The 25,642-nt window shown below is 53.2% G+C and overlaps 1 protein-coding gene across 1 annotated transcript; it reads left to right on the forward strand.

Moving 5' to 3' along the window:
* Window positions 1-16,117: 16,117 nt before the first annotated feature.
* tnfa (tumor necrosis factor a (TNF superfamily, member 2)) lies at window positions 16,118-19,221 on the forward strand. The gene is made up of 4 exons (XM_088908263.1): window positions 16,118-16,315; window positions 16,538-16,568; window positions 16,823-16,891; window positions 18,785-19,221. The coding sequence occupies exons 1-4, from the start codon at window positions 16,118-16,120 to the stop codon at window positions 19,219-19,221; spliced, it is 735 nt and encodes a 244-aa protein (XP_088764389.1).
* Window positions 19,222-25,642: the final 6,421 nt, after the last annotated feature.

The following is a 25,642-nucleotide window of genomic DNA, read 5'->3' on the forward strand; positions in this document are numbered from 1 at the left end:
ACTCTGGTCTCCCCCTGAAAGCTAGGATACTGCTGGTCTGGAATAAGTGCAGTGAAGAGCAGCCAGGCAACCCATTCAAGTAAATGAAAGGCCAACCCAGCAGACATCCCAGGACAGAACAGCTTCTCTCCAGACACAGCTGGGTAAGCTCCTCCAGTCAGGACAGGAGGCTCTTCTGTACACAGAGGGGGGCGGGGGTGTGGAACAAGCCGCCCAGCCCTGTGGTCGAAGCCGAGAGAGGAGAGGAGAGTGAGCCTGCTGCCAGGTACGTGTGGTGTGTGTGGTGTGCGGATGTGTCCTTTTCTGTCCCGAGTGTGTGTGTCTGTCCCATGGTGCTGTCCTACTGTTTCTGAGGAGCTCGGCCGCAGAGGAGGAGGAAACGAAAATCGCCCCCTCCCTCCCCACGCCTCTTCCTCGCACCCGGTTCACACAACCTGGGGTGAGATCCAAGAGGTTAAGAGTGACCTCAAAACCTAGGCTGGAACCCTGAGTCCGACTGCACCCCGCTGCGAGTACTGTGTGAGTGTGAGAGAGAGTGTGTGTGTGTGTCATTGTGTGTGCGAGAGTGTGTGTCATTGTGTGTGCGAGAGTGTGTCTGTGTGTGCAAGAGTGTGTGTCATTGTGTGTGCGAGAGTGTGTGTCTGTGTGTGTGTGTCTGTGTGTGCGAGAGTGTGTGTCATTGTGTGTGTGAGTGTGTGTCAATGTGTGTGCGAGAGTGTGTGTCTGTGTGTGCGAGAGTGTGTGTCATTGAGTGTGTGTCTGTGTGTGCGAGAGTGTGTGTCATTGTGTGTGTGATTGTGTGTCTGTGTGTGCGAGAGTATGTGTCATTGTGTGTGTGAGAGTGTGTCTGTGTATGAGTGTGCGTGTGTTTCACTGTATGTGTGAGAGTGTGTGTCTGTGTGTGACAGCGTGTGTGTCTGTGTGAGACTGTGCGTCTGTGAGAGTGAGTGTGTGTATCTGTGTGACAGTATTTGTGTGTCTGTGTGTGTGTGTAAGAGTGTGTGTGTCTGTGAGTGTGTGTACCTGTGTGAGACCGTGCATCTGTGAGCGTCTGTGTGTGAGAGAGAGACAGAGTGTGCGTTTGCCTGTCGTGTGTCTCCATGTGTCTATGTGTGATCATGTGTGAGTCTAAATGTGTCTCGGTCTGAGTGTGTGAGAGAATTCCTGTGTGAGAGTCTTGTGTCTGTGTGAGTGCAGGTACGTGTCACATTTTCATAACATTCAGAAAACAGCCTCTGACATGTCTGTCCGCCTGGAGTTCGGTATACCTCAGGGGTCAGTAAATAAGTGTCTGTAAACACTCTATGGACCTGTCAATGACTCTTACGAGCAGTTAAAAAACTCTCGTGTGTCCCCCTGGCACGTGGGTCAGCCCTCAGCCAGGATCAGGGTTTTGTTACCAACATGCAATTAATCAACATCTGACGCTTGTCATCAGCCTGTTGCTCTGGTCAAGAAGACTTCATGAGCAAATGTGATCTCTGAAACATTTAGACGCCTTTTTCTCTCTACACATGCAGAAAGAGAGCTCCTAGGCTCGTTCCATTTCCTGTCACGCCGTGATTGGGCGCGGGGATCATTAATATTCGTACCCATGGTGCCATCGGGGCCCAGGCCGCTGCTCTCTCCCGCCACCCCATGAGCTATATCGCGCCCTGGGGCCCCCCGGCCTGGATTCACCCAGGCGGCCGCAGGGTTTCCTGTCACAGGCGCCCCGACTTCCGTGAAGCGACCTGGCGGCGCCCCAGCTCAGGATGGGGGGAGCCCCCCCTGCTCTTCTGAAGAAAAGCTCGAAGCATGCTCTGCACCAGATTCTCCTGCTGCAAGACTGCAGCAGTGTGTGTGTGTGAGTGAGTGAGTGTGAGAGAGAGAGAGACAGACAGACGGTCTGTACAAAGTGCACAAAGTGTGTGGAGCCTCACAGTGTGTGTGTGTGTTCATATAGAGAGAATGTGTGGTGCTGTACAGTGTGTGTGAGGTGATTAGGTGATTAATTAGATTAGGTGAGGGGTATGTGCTGTACTGTACCTGTACAGTGTGTGTGAGGTGATTAGGTGATTAATTAGATTAGGTGGGGGGTAGGTGCTGTACTGTACCTGTACAGTGTGTGTGAGGCGATTAGGTGATTAATTAGATTAGGTGAGGGGTACGTGCTGTACTGTACCTGTACAGTGTGTGTGAGGTGATTAGGTGATTAATTAGATTAGGTGAGGGGTACGTGCTGTACTGTACCTGTACAGTGTGTGTGAGGTGATTAGGTGATTAATTAGATTAGGTGAGGGGTACGTGCTGTACTGTACCTGTACAGTGTGTGTGAGGTGATTAGGTGATTAATTAGATTAGGTGAGGGGTAGGTGCTGTACTGTACCTGTACAGTGTGTGTGAGGTGATTAGGTGATTAATTAGATTAGGTGGGGGGTAGGTGCTGTACTGTACCTGTACAGTGTGTGTGAGGTGATTAGGTGATTAATTAGATTAGGTGAGGGGTACGTGCTGTACTGTACCTGTACAGTGTGTGTGAGGTGATTAGGTGATTAATTAGATTAGGTGAGGGGTAGGTGCTGTACTGTACCTGTACAGTGTGTGTGAGGTGATTAGGTGATTAATTAGATTAGGTGGGGGGTAGGTGCTGTACTGTACCTGTACAGTGTGTGTGAGGTGATTAGGTGATTAATTAGATTAGGTGAGGGGTAGGTGCTGTACTGTACCTGTACAGTGTGTGTGAGGTGATTAGGTGATTAATTAGATTAGGTGAGGGGTAGGTGCTGTACTGTACCTGTACAGTGTGCGTGAGGTGATTAGGTGATTAATTAGATTAGGTGGGGGGTAGGTGCTGTACTGTACCTGTACAGTGTGCGTGAGGTGATTAGGTGATTAATTAGATTAGGTGAGGGGTACGTGCTGTACTGTACCTGTACAGTGTGCGTGAGGTGATTAGGTGATTAATTAGATTAGGTGAGGGGTAGGTGCTGTACTGTACCTGTACAGTGTGCGTGAGGTGATTAGGTGATTTATTAGATTAGGTGGGGGGTAGGTGCTGTACTGTACCTGTACAGTGTGCGTGAGGTGATTAGGTGATTAATTAGATTAGGTGGGGGGTACGTGCTGTACTGTACCTGTACAGTGTGCGTGAGGCGATTAGGTGATTAATTAGATTAGGTGAGGGGTACGTGCTGTACTGTACCTGTACAGTGTGCGTGAGGCGATTAGGTGATTAATTAGATTAGGTGAGGGGTACGTGCTGTACTGTACCTGTACAGTGTGCGTGAGGCGATTAGGTGATTAATTAGATTAGGTGAGGGGTACGTGCTGTACTGTACCTGTACAGTGTGCGTGAGGCGATTAGGTGATTAATTAGATTAGGTGAGGGGTAGGTGCTGTACTGTACCTGTACAGTGTGTGTGAGGCGATTAGGTGATTAATTAGATTAGGTGGGGGGTAGGTGCTGTACTGTACCTGTACAGTGTGTGTGAGGTGATTAGGTGATTAATTAGATTAGGTGAGGGGTACGTGCTGTACTGTACCTGTACAGTGTGTGTGAGGTGATTAGGTGATTAATTAGATTAGGTGAGGGGTAGGTGCTGTACTGTACCTGTACAGTGTGGGTGAGGTGATTAGGTGATTAATTAGATTAGGTGAGGGGTAGGTGCTGTACTGTACCTGTACAGTGTGCGTGAGGTGATTAGGTGATTAATTAGATTAGGTGGGGGGTAGGTGCTGTACTGTACCTGTACAGTGTGCGTGAGGTGATTAGGTGATTAATTAGATTAGGTGAGGGGTACGTGCTGTACTGTACCTGTACAGTGTGCGTGAGGTGATTAGGTGATTAATTAGATTAGGTGAGGGGTAGGTGCTGTACTGTACCTGTACAGTGTGTGTGAGGCGATTAGGTGATTAATTAGATTAGGTGAGGGGTACGTGCTGTACTGTACCTGTACAGTGTGTGTGAGGCGATTAGGTGATTAATTAGATTAGGTGAGGGGTAGGTGCTGTACTGTACCTGTACAGTGTGTGTGAGGCGATTAGGTGATTAATTAGATTAGGTGGGGGGTAGGTGCTGTACTGTACCTGTACAGTGTGCGTGAGGCGATTAGGTGATTAATTAGATTAGGTGGGGGGTAGGTGCTGTACTGTACCTGTACAGTGTGCGTGAGGCGATTAGGTGATTAATTAGATTAGGTGAGGGGTACGTGCTGTACTGTACCTGTACAGTGTGCGTGAGGCGATTAGGTGATTAATTAGATTAGGTGAGGGGTACGTGCTGTACTGTACCTGTACAGTGTGCGTGAGGTGATTAGGTGATTAATTAGATTAGGTGGGGGGTAGGTGCTGTACTGTACCTGTACAGTGTGCGTGAGGTGATTAGGTGATTAATTAGATTAGGTGAGGGGTACGTGCTGTACTGTACCTGTACAGTGTGCGTGAGGTGATTAGGTGATTAATTAGATTAGGTGAGGGGTAGGTGCTGTACTGTACCTGTACAGTGTGTGTGAGGCGATTAGGTGATTAATTAGATTAGGTGAGGGGTACGTGCTGTACTGTACCTGTACAGTGTGTGTGAGGCGATTAGGTGATTAATTAGATTAGGTGAGGGGTACGTGCTGTACTGTACCTGTACAGTGTGTGTGAGGCGATTAGGTGATTAATTAGATTAGGTGGGGGGTAGGTGCTGTACTGTACCTGTACAGTGTGCGTGAGGTGATTAGGTGATTAATTAGATTAGGTGAGGGGTACGTGCTGTACTGTACCTGTACAGTGTGTGTGAGGTGATTAGGTGATTAATTAGATTAGGTGGGGGGTAGGTGCTGTACTGTACCTGTACTGAGTGCAGTACATGTGTAGATCACAGGGGTGTCAGGGCTCAGAGGTCAGAGGTCAGAGGTCAGCGGTCAGAGGTCAGAGGTCAGCAGGGGAGTCTGCATTGGGCCTTCCCGTTCTCTCCTCCCTCTCTGCCTGTCTGTCTCACGTGCCAGGTCTCTTCTTACTGTAAGACACAGCGAGCAGGAGAAGGGAAACCGCAAAGCTGAGCTGAGGTGAAGGGCAAACAGCCCACGAGCCATTCCTTCAATTCTGGAAAAAACAAAATCTATTTTTTTCACCTTCTCTGTTTTTGTTTTGCGATCCGCGTTGATTGCAGGCGTGACAAAAATAGCTCAGATGTGAAAGATGACGGTTTGTTTTCATTGAGAACTGTTTCCACGTAAAAAGGTAAAAAAGAAATATATTTTCTCGTTATTAAAGGGAAGGAGCAGGATCCCCAAAAATTGTGTAGCACTGCATATGTCCACAACGACATTGACATATGTCCACAACGACATCTATTCCCTAGATACAGAGCAATGTCAGGGCTAACAGAAAAAGATCTTTTTAGTCTCGAACACAGAAGACTCAAAGAACGCTGGCAAAGTCGATCCAGTTGAACCCTAACTTCTCCAGGACTATCATGAACCAGGAGAGAAGTCAAAGTCAACCATAAGGAAGCGCATTTAAAACTGAGGAAAAGTCTAAATCAACTTGAACAGAGAGAGAGAGGAGATCACAGAGAATTCCTCAGTATAAACACACACAACAGGACAGGAGACACAGCGAGAGAGAGGAGATCACAGAGAATCCCTCAGTCATAAACACACACAACAGGACAGGAGACACAGCGAGAGAGAGAGAGGGGAGATCACAGAGAATCCCTCAGTCATAAACATACACAACAGGACAGGAGACACAGTGAGAGAGAGAGGAGATCACAGAGAATCCCTCAGTGATAAACACACACAACAGGACAGGGGAGACAGTGAGTGAGAGGAGATCACAGAGAATCCCTCAGTAATAAACACACACAACAGGACAGGAGACACAGTGAGAGAGAGGAGATCACAGAGAATCCCTCAGTAATAAACACACACAACAGGACAGGAGACACAGTGAGAGAGAGGAGATCACAGAGGATCCCTCAGTATAAACACACACTACAGGACAGGAGACACAGTGAGAGAGAGGAGATCACAGAAAATCCCTCAGTATAAACACACACTACAGGACAGGAGACACAGTGAGAGAGAGGGGAGATCACAGAGAATCCCTCAGTCATAAACACACACTACAGGACAGGAGACACAGTGAGAGAGAGGGGAGATCACAGAGAATCCCTCAGTCATAAACACACACTACAGGACAGGAGACACAGTGAGAGAGAGGGGAGATCACAGAGAATCCCTCAGTCATAAACACACACTACAGGACAGGAGACACAGTGAGAGAGAGGGGAGATCACAGAGAATCCCTCAGTCATAAACACACACTACAGGACAGGAGACACAGTGAGAGAGAGGAGATCACAGAAAATCCCTCAGTCATAAACACACACTACAGGACAGGAGACACAGTGAGAGAGAGGAGATCACAGAAAATCCCTCAGTCATAAACACACACTACAGGACAGGAGACACAGTGAGAGAGAGGGGAGATCACAGAGAATCCCTCAGTCATAAACACACACTACAGGACAGGAGACACAGTGAGAGAGAGGAGATCACAGAGAATCCCTCAGTCATAAACACACACTACAGGACAGGAGACACAGTGAGAGAGAGGGGAGATCACAGAGGACCCCTCAGTCATAAACACACACTACAGGACAGGAGACACAGTGAGAGAGAGGGGAGATCACAGAGAATCCCTCAGTCATAAACACACACTACAGGACAGGAGACACAGTGAGAGAGAGGGGAGATCACAGAGAATCCCTCAGTCATAAACACACACTACAGGACAGGAGACACAGTGAGAGAGAGGAGATCACAGAAAATCCCTCAGTATAAACACACACTACAGGACAGGAGACACAGTGAGAGAGAGGGGAGATCACAGAGAATCCCTCAGTCATAAACACACACTACAGGACAGGAGACACAGTGAGAGAGAGGAGATCACAGAAAATCCCTCAGTCATAAACACACACTACAGGACAGGAGACACAGTGAGAGAGAGGGGAGATCACAGAGAATCCCTCAGTAATAAACACACACAACAGGACAGGAGACACAGTGAGAGAGAGGAGATCACAGAGAATCCCTCAGTCATAAACACACACAACAGGACAGGAGACACAGTGAGAGAGAGGAGATCACAGAGAATCCCTCAGTCATAAACACACACAACAGGACAGGAGACACAGTGAGAGAGAGGAGATCACAGAGGATCCCTCAGTATAAACACACACTACAGGACAGGAGACACAGTGAGAGAGAGGAGATCACAGAGGATCCCTCAGTATAAACACACACTACAGGACAGGAGACACAGTGAGAGAGAGGGGAGATCACAGAGAATCCCTCAGTCATAAACACACACTACAGGACAGGAGACACAGTGAGAGAGAGGAGATCACAGAAAATCCCTCAGTAATAAACACACACAACAGGACAGGAGACACAGTGAGAGAGAGGAGATCACAGAGAATCCCTCAGTCATAAACACACACTACAGGACAGGAGACACAGTGAGAGAGAGGAGATCACAGAAAATCCCTCAGTCATAAACACACACTACAGGACAGGAGACACAGTGAGAGAGAGGAGATCACAGAAAATCCCTCAGTCATAAACACACACTACAGGACAGGAGACACAGTGAGAGAGAGGGGAGATCACAGAGAATCCCTCAGTCATAAACACACACTACAGGACAGGAGACACAGTGAGAGAGAGGGGAGATCACAGAGAATCCCTCAGTCATAAACACACACTACAGGACAGGAGACACAGTGAGAGAGAGGAGATCACAGAAAATCCCTCAGTCATAAACACACACTACAGGACAGGAGACACAGTGAGAGAGAGGAGATCACAGAAAATCCCTCAGTCATAAACACACACAACAGGACAGGGGAGACAGTGAGTGAGAGGAGATCACAGAGAATCCCTCAGTAATAAACACACACAACAGGACAGGAGACACAGTGAGAGAGAGGAGATCACAGAGAATCCCTCAGTCATAAACACACACAACAGGACAGGAGACACAGTGAGAGAGAGGAGATCACAGAGAATCCCTCAGTCATAAACACACACAACAGGACAGGAGACACAGTGAGAGAGAGGAGATCACAGAGGATCCCTCAGTATAAACACACACTACAGGACAGGAGACACAGTGAGAGAGAGGGGAGATCACAGAGAATCCCTCAGTCATAAACACACACTACAGGACAGGAGACACAGTGAGAGAGAGGGGAGATCACAGAGAATCCCTCAGTCATAAACACACACTACAGGACAGGAGACACAGTGAGAGAGAGGAGATCACAGAAAATCCCTCAGTCATAAACACACACAACAGGACAGGAGACACAGTGAGAGAGAGGGGAGATCACAGAGAATCCCTCAGTCATAAACACACACAACAGGACAGGAGACACAGTGAGAGAGAGTGAGAGGAGAGCACAGGTGCCAGAGATACACACACACACACACAGGGAGAAATCCAGGGTGAAGTCGGACCACCCTGAGAGTCGGATCTGGAGATCTTCCCAGGCCACCCCGGGAAAAGCACAGGTCAGGGGAGAGAGAAAGACAGGGGCGGGGCTTCAGCCCTGTCTGTCTTCACCCGGGCACTTCCTGTGTGTGCAGAGCTCACTTCCTCTTTCCCCTGCTCTCCTCTCGTTTCGGTTCATGCCCCTGCTGGCACCTGGGACTTTTCCTTTCCTCCGCGTTTCATTCCCTCCCTACCCTCTCGAGGAAGCGAGGTCGAGAGTGTAGTTCTCAGGTCGCTAACAGATGTGTAATAAATGTGATGAGCGACGATAATGCCTAAATCCAAACGGAGGCCTTGATGAGCACAGATCTGTAACTTATAGAGGGGCGGCAGGGCGGCACAGGGCTCGGCATTGCTGCCTTGCGGCTCTGGGTCCGGGTTCGACTCCTGGGGATGCTGTCTGTGTGGAGTCTGCATGTTCTTCCCGTCTTTGCTTGGGTCTCGTCCAGGTGCTCTGGTTTCCTCCCACAGTCCAGAGACTGGTGCTGGTGGGTTAACTGGCTTCTGGGAAAACTTTTCCTGGTGTGACTGTGTGTGTGCGTCTGTGTGTGTCCTGTGATGGACTGGTGTCCTGTCCAGGGTGTGTGTGTGTGTGAGTGTGTGTGTCCTGTGATGGACTGGTGTCCTGTCCAGGGTGTGTGAGTGTGTGTGTTTGTGTCCTGTGATGGACTGGTGTCCTGTCCAGGGTGTGTGTCCTGTGATGGACTGGTGTCCTGTCCAGGGTGTGTGTGTGTGTGTCCTGTGATGGACTGCTGTCCTGTCCAGGGTGTGTGTGTGTGTCCTGTGATGGACTGCTGTCCTGTCCAGGGTGTGTGTGTGTGTCCTGTGATGGACTGCTGTCCTGTCCAGGGTGAGCCCTGCCCTGTGCCTGTTGCTTGCTGGGACAGACTCCAGCTCCCCCAGTCTGTGACCCTGGACTGGAGAGAGCTGTGAGAAAGGTGGCTGAGTAGACAGTTTGTGTGCGTGGGGGAGTCGGGCAGTTTCACAGGTGTGTGTGTGTGTGGGGATTCGCCCTCTCTTGACTTCTCTACTCAGCCTCTGTGTCTCCGGGCGTCTGGACCGGAGCTGTCTGCCTGCTCCTATCACCCTGCCTGCTTCCTGCCTCCGCACCCCGTTCTCGCAGTGCGTTTCCGCTCTCAGTCACCGTGTGTGTGTGAGTGCATGTGCGCTATTTTTGCGTCCTAGTCTGTGTGTGCCACTGTTGTGCACTTGTGTGGGTGAGTATGTGTGCTAGTTCTGTGTCCTCCACAGTGTGTGTGTCTCTCTGTGTGCTTATGCGTGTCTGCTGTGCCCCTGGCAGCGTGTGTACGTGACCATCTGTGTGTCAGAGTGCACCTGCTTGTGTCTCTCTCTCTCTCTGTGTGCCTCTGTGTGTGGTTGTGTCTCTCTCTCTGTGCGCTTGTGCATGTGTGCTTGTGTGTGTGTCTTTCTGTGTGCTTGTGCATGTGTGTGTGTGTGCTTGTGCGTGCCTGTTGTGTCGTTGTCAGTGTGTGCCCTGTGTATCTCCCTGTGGCTGGCTGGTGTGTCAGCTGGGCGATGTGGTGTCGATATGAGACACTGAGATGAGTGCTCCCGACTGGACTGCACAGATCCAAAGGTGACAAACATGACGATGATAAAGAAGATCATGAAGACGATGGTGAAGATGATCAAGGAGCCGTAAAACACCACTAAACTCTGAAGCTGGAAGACTGGGTAAAGAAGAGGAGGATGATGACGACTATAATAAGGTTGAAAAACTGCTCACCTGCCCTGGTGGTACAGAGAAGGACGAAGATGAAGATGATGAAGATGATGATGATGATGATGTAATACTGATGGGAAAACTGCTGACCTGGTGGTAAAGAAGAGGAGGAAGATGATGATACTGAAGGAAGACTGCTGACCTGGTGGTAAAGAAAATGATGAAGATAACCCCACCTGGGAGACGCACAGTGATCATCCTGCACCAGTAACCCCACCTGGGAGACGCACAGGGATCAGTCTGCACCAGTAACCCCACCTGGGAGACGCACAGTGATCATTCTACACCAGTAACCCCACCTGGGAGACGCACAGGGATCAGTCTGCACCAGTAACCCCACCTGGGAGACGCACAGTGATCATTCTACAATAATGACCCCACCTGGGAGACGCACAGAGGTCATTCTGCAGCAGTCACCCCACCTGGGAGACGCCCAGCGATCGTTCTGCGCCAGTAACCCCACCTGGGAGACGCCCAGCGATCGTTCTGCGCCAGTAACCCCACCTGGGAGACGCCCAGCGATCGCTCTGCGCCAGTCTTCACTATGGTGGAATTTAGGCACGAGGTGCCCTGAGACCTTTGGCGACCAAGCAGGCCTTGGAAAAGCGTCTCATTCTCCACCGGCCGCGGCAGACGCGCCATCAAACACAGCAAGAAGACCTGGCAAGCTGCAGAAGCTGGCGGTAAAGAGCAGATGGCGAAGGAGATGCACGCAGGGGAGGTGTGAATTCTAAGGCACACAGAAGCGAGGAGGGGCGTTTCTGAGGAAGCGATCTCTCGTCTCGCCTGGCTCTCAATACTTTTTTACGCTCTGATCAGAGACCGAAGCAGAGGAGGAGGCCGGGCTTTTCAAAAACCACCCTGCAGTTCTGATAAACAGGCTCTGAGTGTTTTTCCCTGAAAACCCATCTCTCTCCATGACACTGTGCAATCTTTCTGCTATAGAAGTACATGAACACTTCACTGAGAGAGAGAGGGGGGTTCATACAGACACACTGACTGGACACTCCAGTACATGAACACTGCACTGAGAGAGAGAGGGGTTCATACAGACACACTGACTGGACACTCCAGTACATGAACACTGCACTGAGAGAGAGAGGGGTTCATACACACACACTGACTGGACACTCCAGTACATGAACACTGCACTGAGAGAGAGAGGGGTTCATACAGACACCCTGACTGGACACTCCAGTACATGAACACTGCACTGAGAGAGAGAGGGGTTCATACAGACACACTGACTGGACACTCCAGTACATGAACACTGCACTGAGAGAGAGAGGGGTTCATACAGACACAATGACTGGACACTCCAGTACATGAACACTGCACTGAGAGAGAGAGGGGTTCATACAGACACAATGACTGGACACTCCAGTACATGAACACTGCACTGAGAGAGAGGGGGGTTCATACAGACACACTGACTGGACACTCCAGTACATGAACACTGCACTGAGAGAGAGAGGGGTTCATACACACACACTGACTGGACACTCCAGTACATGAACACTGCACTGAGAGAGAGAGAGGGGTTCACACAGACACACTGACTGGACACTCCAGTACATGAACACTGCACTGAGAGAGAGAGAGAGGGGTTCATACAGACACCCTGACTGGACACTCCAGTACATGAACACTGCACTGAGAGAGAGAGGGGTTCATACAGACACACTGACTGGACACTCCAGTACATGAACACTGCACTGAGAGAGAGAGGAGTTCATACAGACACACTGACTGGACACTCCAGTACATTAACACTGCACTGAGAGAGAGAGGAGTTCATATAGACACCCTGACTGGACACTATAGTACATGAACACTGCACTGAGAGAGAGAGAGGGGTTCATACAGACACCCTGACTGGACACTATAGTACATGAACAGTACAGCACATCCTGTTGCTTTCGTTATTGCATCACGGATGATGGGCGGGTCAGGAGTCAGTAGAATCCCACTATTCTGCAACAGTCCTGTTCCTGTGACTATCATGTGTTTGGGAATCTAGGAAGTTGACTGTGGAGGAGAGGCGTCTTGCTGTCTTGGTGAATGGCTTCAGTGGAGCTGTGATCTGCTGTGCTTCGTGTTCCCCACCCCCACCACCCTCTGTGTACAGAAGCCAGGGTATCGGCTTCAACCGCATGGCTGAGCAGCTTGTTCCCCACCCCCACCACTCACCATTAATTTATCACTACATCACTGGTCATGCAAAGTTCCCTTGTGATCTCAGGCCTCTTCAGGGGAAGTCAGAGGGGACTCTGCTGCGGAGGAGGATTTGCATGAAGAGGAGGGGAAGTGTGATCCTGAGTCCTTGTTTGTGAAACACAAGTCAGATCTCCATCTGAGAGCCATCACTGTCCCTCTGCTCTCACAATCTGCCCTGAATCCACCTGCACACACCTGACTTTACTGTAGACACTGCTAGAGCATCACTGTTCCTCTGCTCTCACAATCTGCCCTGAATCCACCTGCACACACCTGACTTTACTGTAGACACTGCTAGAGCATCACTGTTCCTCTGCTCTCACAATCTGCCCTGAATCCACCTGCACACACCTGACTTTACTGTAGACACTGCTAGAGCACCACTGTCCCTCTGCTCTCACAATCTGCCCTGAATCCACCTGCACACACCTGACTTTACTGTAGACACTGCTAGAGCATCACTGTCCCTCTGCTCTCACAATCTGCCCTGAATCCACCTGCACACACCTGACTTTACTGTAGACACTGCTAGAGCATCACTGTTCCTCTGCTCTCACAATCTGCCCTGAATCCACCTGCACACACCTGACTTTACTGTAGACACTGCTAGAGCATCACTGTTCCTCTGCTCTCACAATCTGCCCTGAATCCACCTGCACACACCTGACTTTACTGTAGACACTGCTAGAGCATCACTGTCCCTCTGCTCTCACAATCTGCCCTGAATCCACCTGCACACACCTGACTTTACTGTAGACACTGCTAGAGCATCACTGTCCCTCTGCTCTCACAATCTGCCCTGAATCCACCTGCACACACCTGACTTTACTGTAGACACTGCTAGAGCATCACTGTTCCTCTGCTCTCACAATCTGCCCTGAATCCACCTGCACACACCTGACTTTACTGTAGACACTGCTAGAGCATCACTGTCCCTCTGCTCTCACAATCTGCCCTGAATCCACCTGCACACACCTGACTTTACTGTAGACACTGCTAGAGCATCACTGTCCCTCTGCTCTCACAATCTGCCCTGAATCCACCTGCACACACCTGACTTTACTGTAGACACTGCTAGAGCATCACTGTTCCTCTGCTCTCTGCTCTCACACTCACTCCTGACTTCACCTGCACACACCTGTGTATCCAGCTGTTTACCTCATATTTCCAGCTGTAACGGATGCTAAATGACAAATTGGCATTCCACACAACGATGTGGAAAACTAAAATTAGTACGAATACATAATAATTCAGTGTGTGATTGCTTCACAGCAGTTTCAAAGTTATGTCTTTCCCTGTTTCATAATCTTTTTTAACCAGCTGCTTAAAAGTGCTCAACTGAATATGTTGCACAATGATAATCTTTCCACAAACCCATGACGCTTCTGCATGACATCAGACTACAACAGGCATATGAAGAAGGAGGACACATACTAATCTGCAATAGGTTTCTAGCCATTCTGCACAATAATGTAAAAATGAAAGTAAAGACAACTCAGTCTGATCATCTCCAGCTTCACATTAACACTAATCAGACTTTACCAAGGATCGAAATAAAATGAGAGTATTCATTTTGCTTTTTGAATGATCTCTTTACTATTGCGTTATAAATATACATCTATTTTTAGCACACTCATCTCCTCTCCAGAGACCAGTTTCGTGTTGCTGCAACAGCAGAATGCCTCTGGTTCCTCTCCAGTGCGAGTGGAAATACAGAAACTACTTCCTTCCACTCTCTGTGACTGAACTGCAGATCTATAGTGAAAGTTTCAGATCTGTTTTTGTATCAGCGATGACTGTAATGTGACTCCTACTGGAGTTCCACTGACACTGACAGAGCAGTTTGAGACTCTCCCACTGGAGTGGACTGACTTTACCGTGAGCTGGATGAGTTAAGACTCGAGATGACAATCATATCCATACCGTGTCTGCAGAGTCTCCAGGGGTCTTTAAAGCAGGGCTGTCCAGTCCTGGTCCTGGAGGGGTCAGTGTGTGTGTCTGCAGAGTCTCCAGGGGTCTTTAAAGCAGGGCTGTCCAGTCCTGGTCCTGGAGGGGTCAGTGTGTGTGTGTGTGTGTGTGTGTCTGCAGAGTCTCCAGGGGTCCTTAAAGCAGGGCTGTCCAGTCCTGGTCCTGGAGGGGTCAGTGTGTGTCTGCAGAGTCTCCAGGGGTCTTTAAAGCAGGGCTGTCCAGTCCTGGTCCTGGAGGGGTCAGTGTGTGTGTGTGTCTGCAGAGTCTCCAGGGGTCTTTAAAGCAGGGCTGTCCAGTCCTGCTCCTGGAGGGGTCAGTGTGTGTGTGTGTCTGCAGAGTCTCCAGGGGTCTTTAAAGCAGGGCTGTCCAGTCCTGGTCCTGGAGGGGTCAGTGTGTGGGTGTGTGTCTGCAGAGTCTCCAGGGGTCTTTAAAGCAGGGCTGTCCAGTCCTGCTCCTGGAGGGGTCAGTGTGTGTGTGTCTGTCACGAAGGTGCAGCAAGAGCCGACTTGCGGTGTCGCTCCTGTCTTCTCGCGTGGTGTGGCGCTCAGCGGTTGACCAGGCGCCGTGTTGCTGTTTCACTCCGCTGCATGACGGTGTTTTGTTGTGTGTGTGTGTGTGTGTGTGTGTGGGGGGGGTTGTGCAGTTGCTCGCTGTGCAGCTAGTCCTAGGTCGCTGTCCCGGTGTTTCCTAGGAAACACCCCCCTGTGGAAAGTCCTGGCAGAATCCATCCTCCCGAAACCAGAAGCTCAAGAGTCTCGGTATCCACCCTCACGGAGCCCCCAGAAAAAAACACCTTGTCTTCAGAAACCTCAGCGTGACACCGTCCGCGCCACCCCCCCCCCCAGACCCACCTGAACAACCCGGGACCCCCTCGACTGACCGGGGGGGGGGGTGTCAGGAAGAGAGCAGGAAGAGGGGTTTTCCTACCACAGCAGAAAAAGAAGCAGGAAGATTCAGGGGAGGTGAAGAGAAACCGTAGAGTCAGAGGGGAAAAACCTTTCTAAAAATTCTAGACCTGAGGTTCCTCTTGGGTGCTTCTGGGAGAACTGCCCCTCACGTGTGTGTGTGTGTGTGTTCCTGGGATGGACTGGTGTCCTGTCCAGGGTGTGTGAGTGTGTGTGTGTCCTGTGATGGACTGGTGTCCTGTCCAGGGTGTGTGTGTGTGTCCTGTGATGGACTGGTGTCCTGTCCAGGGTGTGTGAGTGTGTGTGTGTGTCCTGTGATGGACTGGTGTCCTGTCCAGGGTGTGTGTGTGTGTCCTGTGATGGACTGGTGTCCTGTCCAGGGTGTGTGTGTGTGTGTGTGTCCTGTGATGGACTGGTGTCCTGTCCAGGGTGTGTGAATGTGTGTGTGTGTGTGTTCTGTGATGGACAGGTGGCAGAGGCGCAGGGAGGCGGGCCGGCGGTGACATCATGAATAGCGGAGAGGAACAGGCGCTGCGCTTTCCTATTGCGGCATGAAACCCGCCCTTACGTCACAGCCGGGATTCCCCGCGGCCTGGGCTCGGGCTGCTTAAAACCCGGCGCCCCGGGCAGCCCGTCTCAGAACCGCAGCCCGCTCGGAGCAGCCCCCAGCCCAGGAGAGACACACAAGAGATTGAGAGCCGTACCGGGAGCCCGCGGGGAGACACGCCACAGACTTGCTCGGGGGGGGGACAACATGGACGCGCAGAAGAAACTCGTGGACGCGGAGCGGGGCGCCGGCGTGCTGGTGATCCGGGAGCGGCCCCGGCGGAGCCGCGCCTGGCAGGCGTGCGCGCTCCTGGCCACCCTGGCCCTGTGTGCGGCCGGGGCGCTGCTGTGCGCCTGGTACCACGCCAGGGGGCGCCAGGAGGAGGAGGCGGCGGCGGCGAGCGAGGTGAGAACCCCCCCCCCCCCAAGTCCGACCCTCCGACGGCGCGCCGCTGCGTCTCCGCCCAGCTCCGACATCGTGGGGCGCTGTACACGGCGTGCAGGCCGGCGCCTGCCCGGTCCGGGAGCGGTCCAAGCCGTCCTGCAGGCTCGGGCCGGTTCGGAAAGAGACCCCCCCCCCGGCGGCCCGCACTAACGCCGCTCTCTCTCTCTCCTCCTTCTCTTGCAGAAACTGACGGGGAACGGGCTGCGGCAGAGAGGTGAGTCGCGGTTCTCCTTCCTTAACCCCCCCCCCATCACGCATTCCTGAAACCCGGAAACTCCCTCCGCGCTGCCCGAGCAAAAAACAAAACACAAAAAACAAATCGCCGGGCACAAAACGGAGCAGGCTCAAACCCGCCGCGCGGCGGGAGACGCGTACAGGGCCCCGCAGACGCGTGGTCTCCCCCCCCCCCCACCACCGCCGACGAGTGTGGAAGAGGTCTGACCCGTCTCTCTCCCCGTCTCTCTCCAGAGGTGGCAGAAACGGCTCAGATGCTGAAGCAGATCGCCAGCACCAAGAAGGCAGCCATTCATCTCCAAGGTACAGATCCCCCATACCTCGCCTTCTGTCTGATCCACACACACACACACACACCACACCACACCACACCACACCACAGGACGGGAGACACAACGACAGAGAGAGGGGAGGTCACAGATCATCTCTCTCAGCCATAAACACACACCTCAGGACTAGAGACACAGTGACAGAGAGGGATCACAGAGCATCTCTCCCTCAGCCATAAACACACACCTCAGGACGGGAGACACAGCGACAGAGAGAGGGGAGATCACAGATCATCTCTCTCAGCCATAAACACACACCTCAGGATGGGAGACACAGTGACAGAGAGGGATCACAGAGCATCTCTCCCTCAGCCATAAACACGCACCTCAGGACGGGAGACACGGCGACAGAGAGAGGGGAGGTCACAGAGCATCTCTCTCTTAGTCATAAACACACACCTCAGGATGGGAGGGACAGGAGGCACAGCGAGGGAGAGGCCCTAGTTTCAGACTCTCCGAGCTGCTGGGGGTTTTGTTCAGAGCCTGCCGCCCGCAGACAGACTCTGAGCGGAAGTCTTACTCAAGCCAGGGAGATAAGGCTGCACGCATGCAGAGATAAAAACTGCAGCAGAGAGCTTCCCTCCCTTCACTGACTGCTTTTTAAAATTTGTTTGTTCCTCTTTTAAACAACACAAAGCGCTGCACAATGCACAACCCCCCCCCAACCTGTGAGTTTACCATCGCGCACAATCGTGCGTGTGCTGTGGTGCGCTGGGGTGCATGTGCGATCGTGCACAGGTAGGAATTGACCGTGTGCGCACAAGTGCGAAATGACTGTCCTGCACTCGAGCTGAGTGTGCTGGGGTCCACGGGGTTGAACACACTATTGTGCACAAGTATACATCGGCTGGCGCAAGTGTCGGCGTGCACAACTGCGCATGTGGTTGTGGTGCACTGGGGTGGACGTGCTATTGTGCACAAGTGTGATTGTGCTAACTTGTGTTGGACAAGCGTGAGTGCACTCAGCTCACTGCACCATGAGGTTCACACTAACTCCTCTCTCTCTCAGTTGAGTGGTGAGACACCCTACTCACACTCCTCACGAGATACTAACTCCTCTCTCTCTCAGTTGAGTGGTGAGACACCCTACTCACACTCCTCACGAGATACTAACTCCTCTCTCTCTCAGTTGAGTGGTGAGACACCCTACTCACACTCCTCACGAGATACTAACTCCTCTCTCTCTCAGTTGAGTGGTGAGACACCCTACTCACACTCCTCACGAGATACTAACTCCTCTCTCTCTCAGTTGAGTGGTGAGACACCCTACTCACACTCCTCACGAGATACTAACTCCTCTCTCTCTCTCAGTTGAGTGGTGAGACACCCTACTCACACTCCTCACGAGATACTAACTCCTCTCTCTCTCAGTTGAGTGGTGAGACACCCTACTCACACTCCTCACGAGATACTAACTCCTCTCTCTCTCTCAGTTGAGTGGTGAGACACCCTACTCACACTCCTCACGAGATACTAACTCCTCTCTCTCTCAGTTGAGTGGTGAGACACCCTACTCACACTCCTCACGAGATACTAACTCCTCTCTCTCTCTCAGTTGAGTGGTGAGACACCCTACTCACACTCCTCACGAGATACTAACTCCTCTCTCTCTCAGTTGAGTGGTGAGACACCCTACTCACACTCCTCACGAGATACTAACTCCTCTCTCTCTCAGTTGAGTGGTGAGACACCCTACTCACACTCCTCACGAGATACTAACTCCTCTCTCTCTCAGTTGAGTGGTGAGACACCCTACTCACACTCCTCACGAGATACTAACTCCTCTCTCTCTCTCAGTTTAAGAAGCGAGGCACGATCCGCACACTCCGCCCGAGTTACTAACCTCTCCCTCTCCCCCTCCCTCCAGGAGAGACCAGCGACGACCACAGCGCCCTCCAGTGGCTGATGGACGGCCAGGCCTTCACGCAGGGGGGGCTGAGCCTGCAGCACAACCAGGTCATCGTGCCCAAGTCGGGCCTGTACTTCGTCTACACCCAGGCCTCCTTCCGCACGGCCTGCTCGCCCGGGTCCGAGGCCCTGCACCTCTCCCACAGCGTGACGCGCTTCTCCAGCTCCTACCAGGCGCCCCGGCCCCTGCTGAGGGCCGTGCGGACGGTGTGCGGGGGCGGGGGGCAGGGCGGCGGCGGCGGCGGCGGCGGCGCGGGGCTGCGGTTCAGCGCGCTGTACCAGGGCGCCGTCTTCAGCCTGGAGCAGGGCGACACCCTGAGCACGCACACCTCGCACCTGGAGCTGCTGGACGACAAGGAGGAAGGCAACGTCTTCTTCGGGGTCTTCGAGCTCTGAGCGGGAGAGAGGGGGGGGGGGGGCTGATGCTCCTGGGCCTGGAACCAGGAGAAGAAGAAAAAAAAAAAATCCGTCCAGCGCGCCCCCTGCTGGGCAGGTCGATAACGAGCCGGCGCCGACGGGCTCTTTGTCTCAGTGAGACATCACCTGTGTTGCCCGCAGTGACTCCGCGGTTTGTCGGGGGTGGGGGGTGGGGGGGGGGTAGTCACATGACCCAGCTCTCACGCTGTGCTATGCACAGCGAACAGCAGGGGGAGCCACTCTAGTGTTGTTTTATATTAAAACAGCCCTCAGCCTGTTAATAATAAGAAGAACTGCTTACACTTCTACAGCGCTTTTCTGGACGCTCCACTCAGGGCTCTTCCCAGGTCAGGGGGATCCCCTCCAGCCCCCCCCAGTGTGCAGCCCCCACCTGGATGATGCTCCAGTCCGCTCAGCACACAGCAGCTCTCAGTGGGGAGGAGAGCAGAGGGATGGAGCCAGTTCAGAGAGGGGGGTTATTAGGAGGCCATGATTGATGAGGGCCAATGGGAAATTTGTCCAGGACACTGGGGTTACACCCCTACTCTTCTCCAGAGAGACCCCGGGATTGTTAATGAGCACAGAGAGTCAGGACCTCGGTTTTACGTCTCATCCGAAGGACGGCGCCTGTTTACAGTCCAGTGTCCCCCGTCACTATACTGGGGCATCAGGACCCACACAGACCTCAGGGTGAGAGCGCCCCCTGCTGGCCCCACTCACCCCTCTCCCAGCAGCAACCTTAGTTTTTCCCAGGAGTCTCCCCTCCAGATACTGACCAGGCTCACCCCCGCTGGGCTCCAGTGGGGCTGCCAGCTGGGAGCTGCAGGGGGATATGGCTGCTTGTACCAGTTCAGGTGTTATAAATGAATGTACTTATTTATTGCCAGTCAGTTTTCAATATTTAAATCCTATTTAATTTTATATATACTGTATATATACGTGTCAGATACTGATGTTAACTTATTTTTGTGAATTAAAGACGGGACAAACAAGCACGGGCCTCTGGATCATTCCTGCTCCTCTCTCCTCCCTCTATTCATCCCTCTCTTCCTCTCCTCCCTCCCCTGCTTCTCTGCTCTTTAACAACCGGTCACTGACCCCTGGACTGACTGGACCAGAGTCACAGACCCCTGGACCGACTGGACCAGAGTCACAGACCCCTGGACTGACTGGACCAGGGACACAGACCCCTGGACCGACTGGACCAGCATCACAGACCCCTGGACTGACTGGACCAGCATCACAGACCCCTGGACTGACTGGACCAGCGTCACAGACCCCTGGACCGACTGGACCGGGGACACAGACCCCTGGACCGACTGGACCAGAGTCACAGACCCCTGGACCGACTGGACCAGGGACACAAACCCCTGGACTGACTGGACCAGAGTCACAGACCCCTGGACTGACTGGAGCAAGGACACAGACCCCCGGACTGACTGGACCAGAGTCACAGACCCCCGGACCGACTGGACCAGAGACACAGACCCCTGGACCGACTGGACCAGAGTCACAGACCTCTGGACCGACTGGACCAGAGTCACAGACCCCCGGACTGACTGGACCAGAGTCACAGACCTCTGGACCGACTGGACCAGAGTCACAGACCCCCGGACTGACTGGACCAGAGTCACAGACCCCCGGACCGACTGGAGCAGGGACACAGACCCCCGGACTGACTGGACCAGGGACACAGACCCCCGGACTGAATGGACCTGGTACACAGACCCCCGGACTGACTGGACCAGAGTCACAGACCCCCGGACCGACTGGACCAGGGACACAGACCCCCGGACTGACTGGACCAGGGACACAGACCCCCGGACCGACTGGACCAGGGACACAGACCCATGGACCGACTGGACCAGAGTCACAGACCCCTGGACTGACTGGACCGGGGACACAGACCCCTGGACCGACTGGACCAGAGTCACAGACCCCTGGACCGACTGGACTGGGGACACAGACCCCTGGACTGACTGGACCGGGGACACAGACCCCTGGACCAACTGGACCGGGGACACAGACCCCTGGACCGACTGGACCAGAGTCACAGACCCCTGGACTGACTGGACCGGGGACACAGACCCCTGGACCGACTGGACCGGGGACACAGACCCCTGGACCGACTGGACCAGAGTCACAGACCCCCGGACCGACTGGACCAGCGTCACAGACCCCCGGACCGACTGGACCAGAGACACAGACCCCTGGACTGACTGGACCAGAGACACAGACCCCTGGACCGACTGGACCGGGGACACAGACCCCCGAACCGACTGGACCAGAGTCACAGACCCCCGGACCGACTGGACCAGCGTCACAGACCCCTGGACTGACTGGACCAGAGACACAGACCCCTGGACCGACTGGACCGGGGACACAGACCCCTGGACTGACTGGACCAGAGACACAGACCCCTGGACCGACTGGACCGGGGACACAGACCCCTGAACCGACTGGACCAGAGGTCACAGACCCCTGGACCGACTGGACCAGAGTCACAGACCCCTGGACCGACTGGACCAGAGACACAGACCCCTGGACCGACTGGACCGGGGACACAGACCCCTGAACCGACTGGACCAGAGGTCACAGACCCCTGGACTGACTGGACCAGAGTCACAGACCCCTGGACCGACTGGACCAGAGGACACAGACCCCTGGACCGACTGGACCAGAGGACACAGACCCCTGGACTGACTGGACCGGGGAGATTTCAGTCCAGAAGGAAACACGTTCAGGGGACTCCTGATCCAGGGAACAGTGAGGGGACAGGAAGCTTGTGCTGCTCCTCGTGACTCTTCACCAACATCCCCAGAAAAATCGACAAACCGCAATGACATCACAGGTCCCCTTCAACGTGTTTCCCTGTTTGGAAATAATGTTAAATATATATATGTGTGTGTGTGTGTGTGTGTGTGTGTGTGTGTAAGCCTGATGAAAAGAGGACGACTGGAAAATGTGAACACGGGCCCCTGTCAGAAGCTTGCAGGCGACCCACGAGAGGCACTGGCACCTGTCCCCTGGCTGCGCTGGCAAACCTAGGAAAATCCGCCAGGTCTGTGTCACCCTCTCCCCGACTTCACACGTACGCACCCCTCTCTCCCCGGGCGCTGCAGCCCGAGTGGGAGGGGGCTGCCCTTCCGGCCCGAAGGACCGCTCTCTCACGCAGCTGGGCTGTATCACACTGCTCTGGGCTTTATCACGCAGCTCTGGGCTGTATCACACTGCTCTGGGCTGTATCACACTGCTCTGGGCTTTATCACGCAGCTCTGGGCTGTATCACACTGAGCTGGGCTGTATCACACTGAGCTGAGCTGTATCACACTGAGCTGAGCTGTATCACACTGCTCTGGGCTGTATCACACTGAGCTGGGCTGTATCACACCGCTCTGGGCTGTATCACGCAGCTCTGGGCTGTATCACACTGAGCTGGGCTGTATCACACTGCTCTGGGCTGTATCACACTGCTCTGGGCTGTATCACACTGAGCTGGGCTGTATCACACCGCTCTGGGCTGTATCACACTGCTCTGGGCTGTATCACACTGCTCTGGGCTTTATCACGCAGCTCTGGGCTGTATCACACTGAACTGGGCTGTATCACACCGCTCTGGGCTGTCTTACACTGAACTGGGCTGTATCACAGTCTCTGGGCTGTATCACGCAGCTCTGGGCTGTATCACACCGCTCTGGGCTGTATCACACCGCTCTGGGCTGTATCACACTGAGCTGGGCTGTATCACACTGCTCTGGGCTTTATCACGCAGCTCTGGGCTGTATCACACTGCTCTGGGCTGTATCACACTGCTCTGGGCTTTATCACGCAGCTCTGGGCTGTATCACACTGAGCTGGGCTGTATCACACTGAGCTGAGCTGTATCACACTGCTCTGGGCTGTATCACACTGAGCTGGGCTGTATCACACCGCTCTGGGCTGTATCATGCAGCTCTGGGCTGTATCACACTGCTCTGGGCTGTATCACACTGAGCTGGGCTGTATCACACCGCTCTGGGCTGTATCACACCGCTCTGGGCTGTATCACACCGCTCTGGGCTGTATCACACTGCTCTGGGCTTTATCACGCAGCTCTGGGCTGTATCACACTGCTCTGGGCTGTATCACACCGCTCTGGGCTGTATCACGCAGCTCTGGGCTGTATCACACTGAACTGGGCTGTATCACACCGCTCTGGGCTGTCTTACACTGAACTGGGCTGTATCACAGTCTCTGGGCTGTATCACGCAGCTCTGGGCTGTATCACACCGCTCTGGGCTGTATCACACCGCTCTGGGCTGTATCACACTGAGCTGGGCTGTATCACACTGCTCTGGGCTGTATCACACCGCTCTGGGCTGTATCACACCGCTCTGGGCTGTATCACACTGAGCTGGGCTGTATCACACTGCTCTGGGCTGTATCACGCAGCTCTGGGCTGTATCACACTGAGCTGGGCTGTATCACACTGCTCTGGGCTATATCACACTGCTCTGGGCTGTATCACGCAGCTCTGGGCTGTCTTACACTGAGTTGGGCTGTATCACACTGCTCTGGGCTGTATCACGCAGCTCTGGGCTGTATCACGCTGCTCTGGGCTGTCTTACACTGAACTGGGCTGTATCACACTCTCTGGGCCGTATCACGCAGCTCTGGGCTGTATCACACCGCTCTGGGCTGTATCACGCAGCTCTGGGCTGTATCACACCGCTCTGGGCTGTCTTACACTGAGCTGGGCTGTATCACACTGCTCTGGGCTGTATCACACCGCTCTGGGCTGTCTTACACTGAGCTGGGCTGTATCACGCAGCTCTGGGCTGTATCACACTGAGCTGGGCTGTATCACACTGCTCTGGGCTGTATCACACCACTCTGGGCTGTATCACACAGCTCTGGGCTGTATCACACAGCTCTGGGTTAGATTGCACTGCTCACCCAGCTGTGTCTGGAGAGAAGCCAGGGTATTGGCTTCAACCACACGGCTGGGCAGGATGTTCCCCACCCCTACCCCCCTCTGTGTAAAGTTGTCCCTTTACCACACCTCAAAAGCACATCCCGTATCAATTACTGATTGATCCAGATGTCTCGGGTATTGAACAACAAAGACCTCAATAAGGTCGCACAGGCCTCCCCGGTCATTTACCTGAGTCACGTGCGCGGTGTACCCCGACCGGCTCACGGGCGGCACCGCAGACTCATCTGGGACTTGAACCCGCCACCCTCCGACCTGCAGCCCCCAGCTCAGCCCTGTGGCGTCTTCGGTCCTCGGCCCCTGAAATGAAGCCAGCGGTTGCTTCAGGGTCTTTGCGCAATACAGAAACGCTACCACAGTCGTCAAACAATTCAACGACGAAGAAGCGAACTCGCTCGCCTCTCAGGATTTAAAGAATCAAATGAGAATCTTTCTCATTCCTCCTCCTCGCTAACCAACGACTTCCAATATATTACTTTATTAATGAAGATTCTCTAAACGTTTGCCATTGCTGACACACAGCGCTGGGGGCTCAGGGTTCAATTCCTGGGGTGCTGTCTTAGTGGAGTCTGCATGTTCTCCTCGTGTTTATGTGAGTTTCCTCCAGGTGGTCCGGTTTCCTCTCACAGCCCTGTCTAGGGTGTGTGAGTGTGTGTGTGTGTGTGTCCTGTGATGGACTGGTGTCCTGTCCAGGGTGTGTGTGTGTCCTGTGATGGACTGGTGTCCTGTTCAGGGTGTGTGAGTGTGTGTGTGTCCTGTGATGGACTGGTGTCCTGTCCAGGGTGTGTGAGTGTGTGTGTGTGTGTCCTGTGATGGACTGGTGTCCTGTCCAGGGTGTGTGAGTGTGTGTGTGTCCTGTGATGGACTGGTGTGTGTGTGTCCTGTGATGGACTGCTGTCCTGTCCAGGGTGAGCCCTGCCTTGTGCCTGTTGGTTGCTGGGACAGACTCCAGCTTCCCCAGTCTGTGACCCTGGACTGGATCAAGTGGTCAAAAAATGGCTGGAATACAATCGCACAATCCTTAGCGACGAGGCTGTAACACGCACACTGTCGGCGATGTCTGTTCACACCTCTCTGCCCACGTACCTCTGATCCTGACTTCTCTGGATGCTGACACCTAAATTTCCACTAACCCTACGTGTTTCTTGTAACTGGGTGTGAGTGAACGGTGTTCAGCACAGCCTGTGCCAGCGCTCTGTGGCTGATCCACTTCTGAGAGGTGACCTAGATCTGTTATAACTCCACAGACATCTTTCCACTTCTGTGGTTAATACTTCTGTTCTACTGAAACAGGACTGTTCTACTGGACTGGGACTGGGGCTCCTACTGTAACAGACTGTTCTACTGGACTGGGACTGGGGCTCCTATTGTAACAGACTGTTCTACTGGACTGGGACTGGGGCTCCTATTGTAACAGACTGTTCTACT

This window comes from Atractosteus spatula (assembly GCF_055471065.1).
Source record: "Atractosteus spatula isolate fAtrSpa1 chromosome 10 unlocalized genomic scaffold, fAtrSpa1.hap1 SUPER_10_unloc_1, whole genome shotgun sequence".
Classification (NCBI taxonomy): domain Eukaryota; kingdom Metazoa; phylum Chordata; class Actinopteri; order Semionotiformes; family Lepisosteidae; genus Atractosteus; species Atractosteus spatula.

Excerpts from the sequence above, each read along its gene's own strand:
- tnfa (XM_088908263.1), top strand. The coding sequence starts at position 16,118 with ATGGACGCGCAGAAGAAACTCGTGGACGCGGAGCGGGGCGCCGGCGTG. Across the intron at positions 16,569-16,822 it reads GAACGGGCTGCGGCAGAGAG|AGGTGGCAGAAACGGCTCAG; the intron begins GTGAGTCGCGGT and ends GTCTCTCTCCAG. Across the intron at positions 16,892-18,784 it reads GGCAGCCATTCATCTCCAAG|GAGAGACCAGCGACGACCAC; the intron begins GTACAGATCCCC and ends CCCTCCCTCCAG.